Raw genomic sequence first — 13,610 nt, 5'->3', positions numbered from 1 at the left:
TAGTAGGCAGTCAGACTGACGCGGTGACCAACGCAATTACCAAAGCTTCCGCTTGCTTGGAGGGCTGCAGTGCCTTGATGCCTGAGGCACTGTGGACGATGTTGCTGCCGCCTGGGGTTTGTTCAACGTCACCTAAGCGACTACATCGGGATCGGCCATTCCAACGACCTCTTGACCAACGTCTCCATGCTGAAGGAACGTTGCCTTTAAATTTTTCTTTCTTGGAGTCATTCTGCTTGAGATCACTTTGCGCCGCTGAACCCTGATCATCTTTGCTTTTAGTGCCTGGACCTAGACGGTCCTATATCTCGGCATCATGACGGCGGGACTCAAGACAATTATCGCACTCTCATTCGTATGTGATCGATCAGAATGGCTGTACGCGGTCTGTTAGAGAAGAATGATGTCTCTGATATGTTGTTTCCTTTGTTCCCCAGATACTCGCCATTGGCTTTCTCCTCGTCATCCTCAGCTCGGCCCTTTGGCACAACTTCTTACCCTTGATTGTCGTTGCGACTTACATTATCGCCCCTTTACCCAACTGGGTCTGCTCGCGATGTGCGAATCCGGATGATTTTATGGACAGCTCAGGAAACGCTGCAGCTGATTTTGGTCGTTTCTTGACGGGTTTCCTGGTACTGATGGGCATTGGTAGGTCGTTCTGAGTTTCATTTTGAACATTGACCTGCGAGCATGGCGAAAACCCGGCCAATGTATCTCTAGAATTTGTGAAAGTTGGGGGGACGTGTTTTCTTTCATACCCCTTCTAAGCTAATTCGGATGCTCTCCAGCGCTCCCAGCTGTGCTTGCGCATAGCGGCGCAATTCAGGTCCCGGCAATGATCATGTCAATCCTCGGCGGCCTCTTGATTTACGGAACAATTATCAGCTTCTCAATGTTCTTCAAGGAACAGGAGGAGTTTTGAGTCGCCATGGGTATCAGTTAGTAAGGCAGAGATTACATCGGTGCGCTTAATCGCAAGCTGATTTACCCAGGATTTCGAAGGCTTCCTTATTGGATGGAGAGCCATGGATTCCATTATGAAATACCTGTTTGCTTACACATATGCTGCGAGTCCTTATGTGAGATTTCCCGCAAATTCCAGCCTTTGGTTTTATTTTTATTTTGTGCGATGATACGATTGATGTATTATAGCCGTTGTAAGGTTATATAGAGGATTTTAGGAGATCTTCGCACCTCACGGAGGACATACCACGGGGGTCGTAAGCTATATATCCATCCATTCATGGATGTACGTGGATGTATGTAAATGCCAATAATACATTACATACCTAGCGCCCAGCAAGTGATATGTCACGTGATACAATGCCGCCTTTTCCAAACGCGTCAGTCAATTTAATGGTCCAGGAAACGCTTGTTGCTTGTGTTGACCAAATTGTTTGGCCATTAAGTATAGTTATAAGATGTGAAACTTCGAGTTACAGGAGTATATCCAAAATGAACGTCTGGTCTGGGGCCATCGTACTGGATGGACAATCCCAACTCCAAGGTGAGCCACGGAAGATCAATCTTAGTCTACACTGTTCTAAGAGAATCCATATAGGCCTACAACTAATTGATAGATCCTCTACTTGGTCTTCGGATATACAAAAGGACTCGACGCTAAATCTTCGTTGCTTTGTGAACCCAGCCTTGATACCATTATATGCACGCGTTGGCCCAAACCTCGAACTGCATACAACCGACACGCAAACATCGCAATGGCTAAAAAGCAGGCTACTGAGGGGTTTGTGGCTCGAAGAGGAGGACCCGGATAAGTTTCAGACTTTGCAATGCCCTGTCGGTCTCCTTGTAAGTATCGATAGTATGGCACGGACAAAACCAGGGTCAACCACGACGGATATACTGGTGTACGGCGTCTTGTCAAGCACAACGTCTTTTGACTGTCCTCCCACCCCTCCAGTGTCATCTTCAGCTAGCTCTGATGAACCTGCCTCACGAACTATCAGACAAAGCCTGAAAATATATGCTACACCCATTTCGTCATCCCTCATCAGCAGAATGCAAGCGCTTCCATCCCCACAAAATGCAAGTGGAGTTGTTAGAAATGGGGGTCTTGCGGAATTTCTCCCAGGCATCCGTTCTCCGAGCCCCAAGCGTAAGCGGGTAGCAACACTGTTTGAATCAGTTGCACGACATCATAAGAGGGTGAGGCAGAAAGGAGGGGAGGGGGTATCTCAGTTGATGGCGCACTCGCACTCTCAGTCATCACAACAGTTACATACTCTTCAGATCAAACGAGAATCAGAAGAACCTAATCCTCCTATAGTAGACCGAATTGCATTACAAAGTTCACGGTCTCTCTCATCTGGGACAAACCTGCACCACGGCAAACCTTCAGAGCTTCGCACAGAGAACTCTAGGCCCAGCAGCAACCGGGGGCATCCACGTGAATTCATCAAGAGGAATACGCCAAACCCATTCATAGAACCTTCTCTGCGAAAGGAGAGGGAGGCCTCACCGACGTTGCCGCCGTCTGATGGAAAGTTAGAGTCCTCAAATGCGCTCAAGGATACTGAAGATATCATTATTGAAAATAAGAACACTATTTCTCGTACGATATTAACTTGCATGCGGCTGTATGGATTCAACCGTCCGACCACACGATCTGGATCTTCGAGCAAGAATCCAGTTAATCACGACGTGGTTCCTTCTCACGCTGAAGAGAAAGATCCTCGCATAGCAGCTGCTGCAGCACCTCTGGCCACCTCGACCTCCAATGCCGATGAGGATGAGTTCAAAGCGATGTACCATGCGACATATCGCGCGTCTAGCTTCGCCCTACGCAAGTATCTAAAAGAGGCGCCTATGAGCGAAGGCAGCTTGAAGTCTTTACCGCCTTTGCTAGACAAAGCAAGGGCGATGACTTATATTGATGAGTTTTTAAGGCTATTCTGTGAGGAAAACTAAAGCTGTCTGGTACGGCTAAATGAGATATGAAATTATGAAGTATATAGATAGACGTATTCTCCTAAGCAATTAAAATACCTCGCAATCAAATCATGGATAAAGATCATTGAGTAGCCTGATCGCCGTTGAGGACTAGACCTGTTTCATCATTCAAGCTGTAAAGCAAATTAACCATAATATGTGCGCGGATTCCATGAGTTACCTGTATACATGAGAATTTGAGACCTAGCAGGTATCACAAGCCTACAGAGTGCTCCAGATGGTGTCGGCATTGCGATTTTCCGGATCCCGAAATGCATCATCGTCAACCTCTTGAGAGTTATGGGGTATCCAAACCCCATCCGCAAATCAAACCCACCTATATTGGGATACAAGTTAATGTTCCCCCGGATGCACCTTCATAAAAGTACACAATGGATGTATCAAGTAACAGTCTCTTCCGGTTCTCCAAACCGGAATGGCTGAATAACAATACCGTCCGCAACGCAGGCGTCTACACATCAGGAGCACTAGTGAGCTTATCTGCTATCCTTCATTAAGAGACGATCACACTGACAAAGTCTGCCCTAGTTTTCCCTCGGGTTTTTTTTCTTAGTCGATGCAGCTTCATTCTCACACAGTTCACGAAATGGATCCAACGTGCATGTCAAATTTGTTGACTGGATCCCCGGCATTTGCTCCGCGCTCGGAATGCTTGTTATCAACTCAATCGAAAAGTCCCGGCTGCACGCCGATAGCTGGAGCTACAGTGGAAACGGCGTCGCCTGGAAAGCGCGATTCGTACTTTTCCTCGGGTTTGCACTATTGGCTGGGGGGTTAGCAGGCAGCGTGGTTAGTATCCCTTCTCTGATATTTTCTGGAATGACGTGTTACAGATACGCGGGTTCGTTATGGTCTCTACCATAACAGCCCAGCGATAACTAACATATTCTCCAGACAGTAATGGTCCTTAAATACCTTATCAAACAATACCCACTCCAAACACTCTACTTTGGAATCGCCAATATTATTGCGAACGGGCTCGTCATGCTGAGGTATGCACTTGGTTCTTTACCAGGAATTGGACGGATTACTGATTGCTTTCTTGAACAGCACGATTGTTCTCTGGATCTCGCAGAACATAGAAGATGATTACACCTACAACCTTGCCTTGTAATCACTGATAGGGTGTGATCATACTCCTGAGATTCTATCATGATTATCTGTTTCTAGCCTTCTCATTTTTATTTTGTATTTCTTTTTTGCTTCCAATGGTTGGCGCAGTCGCAATTTATATGTCTACTAGCCTTATGCTACGATTATGTTTGTGGGATGCTTATACAATCAATTATACAATTTCTGGTGTCTCTGGCCCAAACGGACCTAATAAACACAGGTGGTTGGGCAGAACACTGGGGCAAAACGAATATCGTGCTTCATTCAGGCTGCAACATACCTCCGTGCCTTTATAGACGCATGGTCCCGTGGCTAGTAGCTTACATATGACAATTTAGGCATAGCGGTCTCATTAACTTCGATTAGCCATAGATTGTCTCATCAATTGTATATCCTTTGTCTATCGTTTTTATAACCAGGCGGCTCCATTAAAGCACATCTTTCTGCGTTCATACGTAACCAGGCTTCGCCAAGCCTGGTTACGAATACATGAAACATGATCCGGATCCGTATGTACTCACGTAGCCTAAAGGCGAAGAGGCGGGATAATATTCCCAGAGACAGATCGACAGGAGCCTATTATGGTACACCCACCAGTCGTCAATGGTATTCCAGATCTGAATTCTAAACAGGAAGTCACCAAACCATGGTGACAACGGTTGTTGAAGGCAAAACGTTTATCTGTCTTCGAGGGGAACCCTTACAACCGCGCGTGCGAGCAACTATTGAAACGTGCCATATCAAGGCGTCGAAAACTCAAACAACCCTAAGCACGACCAAGTCCTAAGCAGACGAAGGGACAGTATGGGCCCTCAGTTTATCCATAATAGCATCAACAGCTTCCATATCGCCAGCATCGACCTTCTCTCCCTGGATGTAACCCTCGGGTAAATGCTTTACCAACTCATCCATGGCAGGCTGGTAGTTGCGGACGGCCGAGGAAAGAGCGTAGACAGCCTTCTTCCGCGCAGCCGGGTTCGGCTCTGTGGTCGACAGGTCGACAAGCGTAGGGACAGCGTTAAAGACGATGAGCTTGTCCTGAGCCTTTTCATTATTCTGCACGGCGGTTCCGATACACCACGCAGCCATGCGTCGCATCTCTGCTTCTTCGTGCTTGAGGAGTCCGACCAGCGGTGTCCACAAGCCGAGGGGCTCTAGATTGTTTGCGTTATCGATAGACTCGATGAGCTGTTCAAAGTTGTCGAATGCGATCAGTTTGTTCTCAAGGTCAACTTCATCGGAGTGCAGTGCTTCCATGGCGGCTTTCATTAGGTCGGCGTCGGAGGGACCGCCGAAAAGAGCCGAGAGCATTTCTGGGGTGAGGCCGCGGGCAGTAGCATTGGGGGTGTTATTTGAGGCATTGGGGTTGTCTGATTGTTGAGAGGTGGAGTTTGTGATACTCCATTTGAGGAGGTTGTTCATGTTTGCGTCCATGGTGGGAGGGCTTGTTGTTGTTGTTCTTTAATTTGATTTCAAGGTTTCTGCTGAGTATGAGTTGAGGAACAGGGCATTAAAGATAATTCAAATAAGCCGCAATGAAGGTGATTAATTGATGTGTTCGGTTCTTTGTTCTAGGAGCAATAGGAAAAAATGGTGGAAAGTGATTTATGTTTCGGAAGGGCAATAATTTGGAAATTCTACGTCCAGAGGGTTCAAGAATATTCCCCGCCACTGCCCAATACCGAACCAAAAATACATTGAATGCATAGTACTCAAGTTGTCAAAACCAATGTATATATATATACATAGTAGTAATAATTAACCTTCATCAAAGTCTCCTATGCAGGTTATTCTGTAATCCTATGGCGATTCTACCTGTCCTCAGAATAATAATAAGGAGGGGCAGATCCGATAAATCTCCTACACAAAAGATAAGACAGACTCGCGCAGACCCGCTCATTTGCTATGAATACGGAGGCAAATGTCTGGATCCAACATCCCCTTGCATGATATTTGTCTACTGCGCTTATGAGCCAAAATAAATAAAAATTAAAAAATTAGCAATAAAGAAGAAGACGACTATATCTGCTGTAGTCCGAGGGGAATTTCCACAGCTTTATATATATATATGTATATCAAATTTATCTATCTTGTCAGCTAGAACTTGAAGGGTGCTCACATAGTGGTTTGTCTATGCAGTAAAAGCGTTAGCAAAGAGATAAGCCACCCACCTACTCTGTATCTTTTAAACAGTACGGAGTAAACCCGTCCTTTACTAGTAGAAGCGCCCAAGTGTCGTGAAAGTAGCCCATGGCAATCTGAAGTCAACAATGCCACCATAAGCGCGAAAAAAAATCCTAGTCTTTCAGCATGTCAACACTGTGTATAGCTTTGTCCTCGAGACGGATGGGTTCTAAAGCTAGCTCAGCCAGGTAATATGTACAAAAGTGTGAAGATACAACGTACATACACAAAAGCATACCCGTCTGCTGAAAAGTTCCTTACTCAGTTATAGATTGAGTATATAAATCCTGAATCGAATTTAATATCAATCTTGGTAAATAGAAGGGGAGATTTTCATAAATTCTACCATAGAACAGAAATGGAATCTACCCAACCATAGCAAGTGCACTAGCAAAATAAACTACTACTAAAAAACAGCGAGGCTAAGGAAGAGCGAGGGAACGATCACCGGATTACATAATAATAATACAATGTTCGTTGCACAAATACCCCGCCATGGGATGCCGTCAACCCCGCGGACATTTCCAGCATCGGTTCCTTAGGTACAAGAATTGATGACGACTGTAATTACAGAAGGTCAGATCATGAACTGAAAGATCTACAAGCTTCTTCCGGGAATTGGGCACTGGTACCAGTGCTGAGGATAGTACTAGGTACAGTAGTACAGTATAGTGAAGAGAGCGGTAAGGCAGAAAAAGAGTGTCGGTATACTACACCTACACAAGGTTATCTGAAATTAATGTATGGACATGACCGTAAGTGCTATCCAAAAGGGATAGGAAGCGATAACTTCAAGAATTGGACTATTTCCTTTTGGAGATTTTATGAAGATCAGCGACAAGTCAAACATCCTGAAAAGCCACCTCAACAATCTTCTAGACCCTAAAATAAAGATAAATTAGCGAAGAAGAGAAAAAACAGGAGAGATTGTGTGTTTGTTTGCTTTTCTTAAGAGAATCTGGAAGTCTGAGATTCAGTCCTCACCATCATATCCTATATCTACGGGAGAATGGCCGACCCTGATTAGGTACTCCTGGGACCCTGTTATCCGGGACGCTATGGGTTGAACCATTCGTAGAGAGCCATAGGTTCTGCCCCACGAGGGATGCGCAAGTGGTTTTGCCATCCATACGATCGTGAAGGGGAAAAAGGACACCTCAGCTTATATTGCTTCTTGCAAAAGAAATGAATAGATTTGAAAAGCATGTACTGTATTTTAAGAAACTATAAATATAATAAGATGATTCTCTATTCAATTCAGAATTGTTCGTATCGGAATATATTACACATAGATACAGTGTGGCGGTGACAGCCATCGGGCCCAACGGCAAGAGGAAAAACCCCCTATTGCCGCCTAATCATAGAACAGCAAAGTCCAATTAGCCTTACCCACTTACGCTCACTTGGCCAGTTCCCTAAGGCCACTCACCCCCTAATACCGAATTTCCCTCCTTTTCCCCCTCCCTTTTTCTGGTGACGACCTGGCTTTTCTTACTAAATACGCTCGACCAGTAATCCTGCTCCGTCTCTCCTCCTCCACCCACACCTCAACCAACTTACTTCCACACTTGCTCTCTCCCTCTCACTCTCTTGAACTCCGTCACTCAACTCGATCAACCTTACCTTATTCTCCTCCCTTGATCTTCCCATCTTTTTCTTAATAACTCTTGTCTTCATCATTTCTTTCTTTTTCTTTCCCCTTGTAGTTCGCTTCGTAATCCTATTCAGCCACCATGGAAGGTAAGGTTTCTGCCACCTCAGCGCCTTGCGTCTAGCTCGCTTGCTGCTGTCTCTCCCCCTCCCCCTTCCAACGCTTTTGTCAGACCATCACTAATATCATCCTGTCTGATTCGTATAGAGGAAGTTGCTGCTCTCGTCATTGACAATGGGTATGTTAATATGGGTTTTGATGGCTTTGTTGATGGGTTTACCCTGTATTTTCCCATCTCATCCGAGCAGGGGGTGGAAAACAGAGGCTGCCAGCACCGGTCGCAACGATCGAAGACATTCGTTCTTGCTCCACCTCAGGCTTTTGTGCTCCCCAAAATCGCAACGATGTGATGGATTTGTTTTGATTCTTGACCTGTACTTCTGATCTGGTCCCTCTACTGACGAAATTGCCCTTAGTTCGGGTATGTGCAAGGCCGGTTTCGCCGGTGACGATGCCCCCCGTGCTGTCTTCCGTAAGTCAAAACCCCCTCCGCATTGTCCTGATGTTTGCCCCTCCCGCAACCGTCATTCCTCTCAAAGTCACAGCGGATGGCTACATCTGAATTGATGAGCCGTGAAGCTATATTTTTATCATCTCAAGATACTAACAGGAAGACTAGCCTCCATTGTCGGTCGTCCCCGTCATCATGGGTAATTATTCTCTAGCCCTCCTAGGTAGCTAGTCGAGAGCTATAGTCACTGACGATATATCAGTATCATGATCGGTATGGGCCAGAAGGACTCTTACGTCGGTGATGAGGCACAGTCCAAGCGTGGTATTCTCACCCTTAGATATCCCATCGAGCACGGTGTCGTCACAAACTGGGATGACATGGAGAAGATTTGGCACCACACATTCTACAACGAGCTCCGTGTTGCTCCTGAGGAGCACCCGGTTCTCTTGACCGAGGCCCCTATCAACCCCAAGTCCAACCGTGAGAAGATGACCCAGATCGTCTTCGAGACCTTCAACGCCCCCGCCTTCTACGTCTCTATCCAGGCCGTCCTGTCCCTGTACGCTTCCGGTCGTACCACCGGTATCGTACTGGACTCTGGTGACGGTGTCACCCACGTTGTTCCCATCTACGAGGGTTTCGCCCTCCCTCACGCCATCTCCCGTGTTGACATGGCTGGTCGTGACTTGACCGACTACCTCATGAAGATCCTAGCTGAGCGAGGTTACACTTTCTCCACCACTGCCGAGCGTGAAATTGTCCGTGACATTAAGGAGAAGCTTTGTTACGTCGCCCTCGATTTTGAGCAGGAGATCCAGACCGCCTCTCAGAGCTCCAGCCTCGAGAAGTCTTACGAGCTTCCTGACGGTCAGGTCATCACCATTGGTAACGAGCGTTTCCGTGCTCCTGAGGCTCTCTTCCAGCCTAGCGTTCTGGGTCTGGAAAGTGGTGGTATCCATGTTACCACTTTCAATTCCATCATGAAGTGTGATGTCGATGTCCGTAAGGATCTCTACGGTAACATCGTCATGGTACGTTTCCCCGGGTTCCGTACTCATTGCATGGGGTAGCATATCACTAACAATCATTTAGTCTGGTGGTACCACCATGTACCCCGGTATCTCCGACCGTATGCAGAAGGAAATCACTGCCCTGGCCCCCTCGTCTATGAAGGTCAAGATCATTGCTCCCCCTGAGCGTAAATACTCCGTCTGGATCGGTGGTTCCATCTTGGCTTCTCTGTCCACCTTCCAGCAGATGTGGATCTCCAAGCAGGAGTACGACGAGAGCGGTCCTTCGATCGTTCACCGCAAGTGCTTCTAAGGTATGATTAGTCCGCATGGCTCTGACCTGTATACGAAGCTGGCTGATTCGCTTGCCGTAGCTCTTGCGTATGGATTATTTGTTTCGTCGTATTTTCCTGTATTAAAATATCAAACGGAGACTGGTGACACGCGGGCCTCTCTGCCTCGCACTAGGAGGAAGATCGCCTGAAAAAGGAACTTTGTTTTAGCTGTGGAATAGAGATGGTTTATTTAAGACACTCATCCCTCGACGTGGGCGCTTTTGCCGGCAGCAAGTTGTATCGGAAGGCACGAGGGGTAAGGAGAAGGACGTTTTAGTAGGTGAAGGATGTACATGGGTCATGTGGACGGTGGGGTGAAAGCTCTATTTCATATAGTTCTACACTCATGTTTGAATCCTTATTTCCATGTTGGACCTTCCCCTTTCCACATTCTCGCCTTCGGGCTGGTTATGGATCTTAAAACGCTGTGCACCATTGATATTCTGGGACCTAACCCTCGGGTCTCGACCATTTTCTTAAAAAAAAATTTGACTATCTTTTTCACGACCGTCCAGATTTTCTTCCTGAGGCCTACACGTATAGGACTCATGGTTTGAGGCTCAAAGTGGTACAGGCCATGATGTCATTCGCCGTCCACAGACCAGTCTAGCCCATTAGTAAAACGTAGGTGCTGAGTTCCTTGCATATATATATATATATATATAGGTATAGTGTAGTATTCATGATAGGGTTACGTACATACCTCATGCAAATCTGTTATTCTAACATCTATATAGTACTAGAGTATCAATGATTTGCTCACTTTTTCATTCTCGGCTGCTTCGGTTTTGGTCATCCATCGTCGCACATATTGCAGTAACTTAGAAGATAAAATGTCAAAAAAAAAAAGTAAGAAAAAGGGTAAACAATCGCGTGTCATCGAATGAAGACACAAAGGTATCTAAGCATCCCATGTCTCCAACCCCTGGAGGATACATCCCTCCTCGCCCTCGTTCCTAGTCTTCAGCTCACCAATCTCGTAGACGGTTTCTCCCTCCTTTTGCAGAAGATCCTTCACAGTGGCCGCAGCCTCTTTCTCAACGGCAATGACCATACCCACGCCGCAGTTGAAGGCCCGCGCCATCTCGGTGGCTGTGACGTTGCCGTTTTTCTTGAGCCAGGTGAAGACCGGCGGAAGTTGCCAGGAGGAGGCGTTGATGTGCGCGGCCAGCATTGGAGGCAGCATACGGGGCACATTCTCAACCAGACCACCACCAGTGATGTGGGCGAGACCCTTAATGGCCGACGAGAAGTGATCGGTTGTCTTTTTGTTGGAAGGAATAGAGAGCGCTTTGAGGAGGGGTTTCACGTAGATGCGGGTTGGGGTAAGGAGGGCACGGCCAAGAGAGAGGGGTTCGTTGGAGAAAGGCATCAAGAAAGGAGCCGGGTCAGTATAGCTCAATCCAGAACGTTCGACGATCTTCCGGACGAGAGAGTACCCGTTTGAGTGAGGACCGGAGGAAGCCAGTGCAAGGAGAACATCCCCATCTTGCATGGCAGAGGTCTTGGGAAGGATAGCACGGGCGTTGCCGCCGGTGGTGTTGATGGCACCCACCGCAGCACCCACAGCATCATAGGTGTCGTCAATGAAGAGGCCGGGCATTTCGGCAGTTTCACCGCCGATGAGAGCACATCCTGCCTGCACGCAACCGTTGGCAACACCAGTGACAAAGGCGGACGCCGTTTTGACATCCAATTTACCACAAGAATAGCAGTCAAGGAAGAAGAGGGGCTCTGCGCCCTGGACAACCAGATCATTGACGTTCATGGCTACAAGGTCAATGCCTACGGTGTCATGAATGCCCACGGAGTGTGCGATCTTGAGCTTGGTTCCAACACCGTCGATGGCTCCAATCAAAGTGGGGGAGTGGGGGTGATAAGCAGAGTTGGCAGCAGCAAGAGAAAAGAGGCCTCCGAAGCCACCAATCACTGCATCTGTACCAGGACGCTTGGTCTGAGCGACGGAGCTTTTAATTTGGTTGACGAGATCATTGCCCGCGTCGATGGAAACACCGGCAGAGGCATAGGTGAGAGACTCCTTCTGGGACGCAATGGCATCTCTTTGCCTGAAGGCACGGTGCGCAATGTCCTTACGGTAGAACATATCATCAAAGTGAATGGTGGAGATACCAGCATAGCTCTTGCGGACAGCCTCCTCAAGACTTGATGCGGTAGCGGTGGAGGCAATGACTCGGCCGCCAGAAGTCTGGAGCTCGTTACCAACGAGTGTGGTTCCGGCATGGAAGATCAAGGTATCATCTGGAACTGGATCAAGAGTGATGACTTTGCCCTTGGCATACGATCCAGGATATCCTCCTGCCACGGCGATAACGGTAGTGGAGAAGTCGGGCTTGACATTAATCGAGACACCGTCAAGCCAGTGTTCGGTACAAGCAAGCATGATTTCCGCCAGATCAGTGTCGTCACTAAGCAGAGGTAGGAGGGTCTGAGTCTCTGGGTCTCCGCCTCTCACGTTGTATTCAAGAACCTTAGGGCCATTCTTCGTCATCATCAGTCCAGTGAAGAGGATACCAACGAAAGGAAAGCCTTGGAGCGGTTAGCGCTTTGTAATTATATTTTAGGGGTTAACGTGTAAGAACAAACCATCTCTCCTCATGCCATCGATTGAAGGCTGCACAATGGTGCGGTCGATCTCTTCAAGGACTTCCTTGGAAGAGATCGGGGTGGGAGCGTAGCAGCCCATGCCGCCAGTGTTGGGACCCTGGTCGCCGTCGTAGATACGCTTGTGATCCTGTGCAGGAGGAAGAGACCTGATAGTGTAGCCATCACTGAAGGAAAGAACACTGAGCTCGTCACCCTCGAGGTACTCTTCGATTACAACCTCGTTGCCTGCATCACCGAACTGACGATCCAGCATCATTTCGCGGAGCGCCTGATGGGCTTCCTCCTTTGTTTGGGGAATGATCACCCCCTTGCCGCCGGCCAGACCATCTGCCTTGATGACAACATTATGGGAAATGGAGTCAATGTATTGACGAGCAGGTTCATATTCGTTGAAATTCTCGTACGCAGCGGTGGGGATATCATGGCGCTTCATGAAGTCCTTAGAGAAGGTCTTGGAGCCCTCCATGCGCGCAGCAGCCTTGGATGGGCCAAAGCACCTAATACCAACTTTGTCAAACTGTTAACATCTTTATTCGTTCGTTTAACAGTTGGACTTCATCCCACCTGCTTGGAAATATCCTTGGATGCCATCCACAAGTGGGGCCTCCGGTCCCGGAACCACCAAATTGACTCCATTCTTCTGAGCAAAAGCCACCAGACCGGGATAATCATCGCCCTTAATGTTGGCATTTGTAATTTTTCTAGAAGCTCCCAATCCAGTCCCACCATTGCCGGGGGCAACATAGACGATTTCGACCCGAGAGGATTGACTCAGCTTCCATGCTAGGGCATGTTCGCGGCCGCCGTTGCCTACGATGAGGACGCGCAACTGTTCTTGGGACATATTGTCTGCAGTGTTCTCGAGTAAACCTAGCGGGAAAGAACTGTTAGAAATTGATAATCTTATTTATGGAAGAATACCATTGCAAAGGGGTGTTGTATCTCTAGGATTGGATTTCTGGGAGGGGAGATTGAGGAAAGAGGGGCAAGGCATATATAATATAGTATAGCAGGTGGTGGTGCCCCTCTCTTTCCTCTCCGACATCCAAAATATCTCGATAAATACCCAATTGCAACAAGACAATTTACTTACCTCACTGGAGAGTCAACTTGAGAGCAAACTGCATGTATAGCGCGTGAATTTCTTGGAGAAGAACCAAATGTAGAGTTCTCGGAGGTTCTCGAGTCTCAGCAATTTTTTTTTT

General features: G+C 47.4%; 6 protein-coding genes across 6 annotated transcripts; 4 read left to right on the top strand and 2 right to left on the bottom strand.

Annotated features, from left to right (window-relative positions):
- The first annotated feature begins 2 nt into the window (after positions 1 to 2).
- BDW43DRAFT_264299 (Vps55 family protein) lies at positions 3 to 1,428 on the top strand. The gene is made up of 3 exons (XM_032040656.1): positions 3 to 355; positions 438 to 651; positions 792 to 1,428. Exons 1-3 carry the CDS (start codon positions 317 to 319, stop codon positions 923 to 925), a joined length of 387 nt encoding a protein of 128 aa, XP_031904645.1. The 5' UTR covers positions 3 to 316; the 3' UTR covers positions 926 to 1,428.
- Positions 1,408 to 2,954, top strand: BDW43DRAFT_264295 (uncharacterized protein). Its single transcript, XM_032040655.1, has 2 exons — positions 1,408 to 1,510; positions 1,565 to 2,954. Exons 1-2 carry the CDS (start codon positions 1,459 to 1,461, stop codon positions 2,929 to 2,931), a joined length of 1,419 nt encoding a protein of 472 aa, XP_031904644.1. The 5' UTR covers positions 1,408 to 1,458; the 3' UTR covers positions 2,932 to 2,954.
- Positions 2,955 to 3,344: 390 nt separating this feature from the next.
- BDW43DRAFT_307312 (UPF0220 family protein) lies at positions 3,345 to 4,087 on the top strand (the record flags this gene model as incomplete). The annotated part of the gene is made up of 4 exons (XM_032046223.1): positions 3,345 to 3,443; positions 3,502 to 3,762; positions 3,868 to 3,965; positions 4,024 to 4,087. 4 exons carry the CDS (start codon positions 3,345 to 3,347, stop codon positions 4,085 to 4,087), a joined length of 522 nt encoding a protein of 173 aa, XP_031904643.1.
- A 391-nt stretch (positions 4,088 to 4,478) lies between these two features.
- On the bottom strand, positions 4,479 to 5,704 carry fes1 (Hsp70 nucleotide exchange factor FES1). The gene has a single exon (XM_032038926.1). It carries the CDS (start codon positions 5,518 to 5,520, stop codon positions 4,870 to 4,872), a length of 651 nt encoding a protein of 216 aa, XP_031904642.1. The 5' UTR covers positions 5,521 to 5,704; the 3' UTR covers positions 4,479 to 4,869.
- A 1,900-nt stretch (positions 5,705 to 7,604) lies between these two features.
- Positions 7,605 to 10,332, top strand: act1 (actin ACT1). Its single transcript, XM_032040654.1, has 7 exons — positions 7,605 to 8,010; positions 8,129 to 8,159; positions 8,398 to 8,453; positions 8,601 to 8,631; positions 8,695 to 9,466; positions 9,528 to 9,759; positions 9,820 to 10,332. The coding sequence occupies exons 1-6, from the start codon at positions 8,004 to 8,006 to the stop codon at positions 9,756 to 9,758; spliced, it is 1,128 nt and encodes a 375-aa protein (XP_031904641.1). The 5' UTR covers positions 7,605 to 8,003; the 3' UTR covers position 9,759; positions 9,820 to 10,332.
- Positions 10,333 to 10,681: 349 nt separating this feature from the next.
- ade1 (bifunctional aminoimidazole ribotide synthase/glycinamide ribotide synthase) lies at positions 10,682 to 13,249 on the bottom strand (the record flags this gene model as incomplete). The annotated part of the gene is made up of 3 exons (XM_032046222.1): positions 10,682 to 12,327; positions 12,385 to 12,912; positions 12,970 to 13,249. 3 exons carry the CDS (start codon positions 13,247 to 13,249, stop codon positions 10,682 to 10,684), a joined length of 2,454 nt encoding a protein of 817 aa, XP_031904640.1.
- Positions 13,250 to 13,610: the final 361 nt, after the last annotated feature.

Source organism: Aspergillus alliaceus (assembly GCF_009176365.1).
Source record: "Aspergillus alliaceus strain CBS 536.65 unplaced genomic scaffold BDW43scaffold_5, whole genome shotgun sequence".
NCBI lineage: Eukaryota > Fungi > Ascomycota > Eurotiomycetes > Eurotiales > Aspergillaceae > Aspergillus > Aspergillus alliaceus.
The sequence above is the reverse complement of the archived record's forward strand: the minus strand, read 5'-3'. Positions and strand labels throughout refer to the sequence as shown.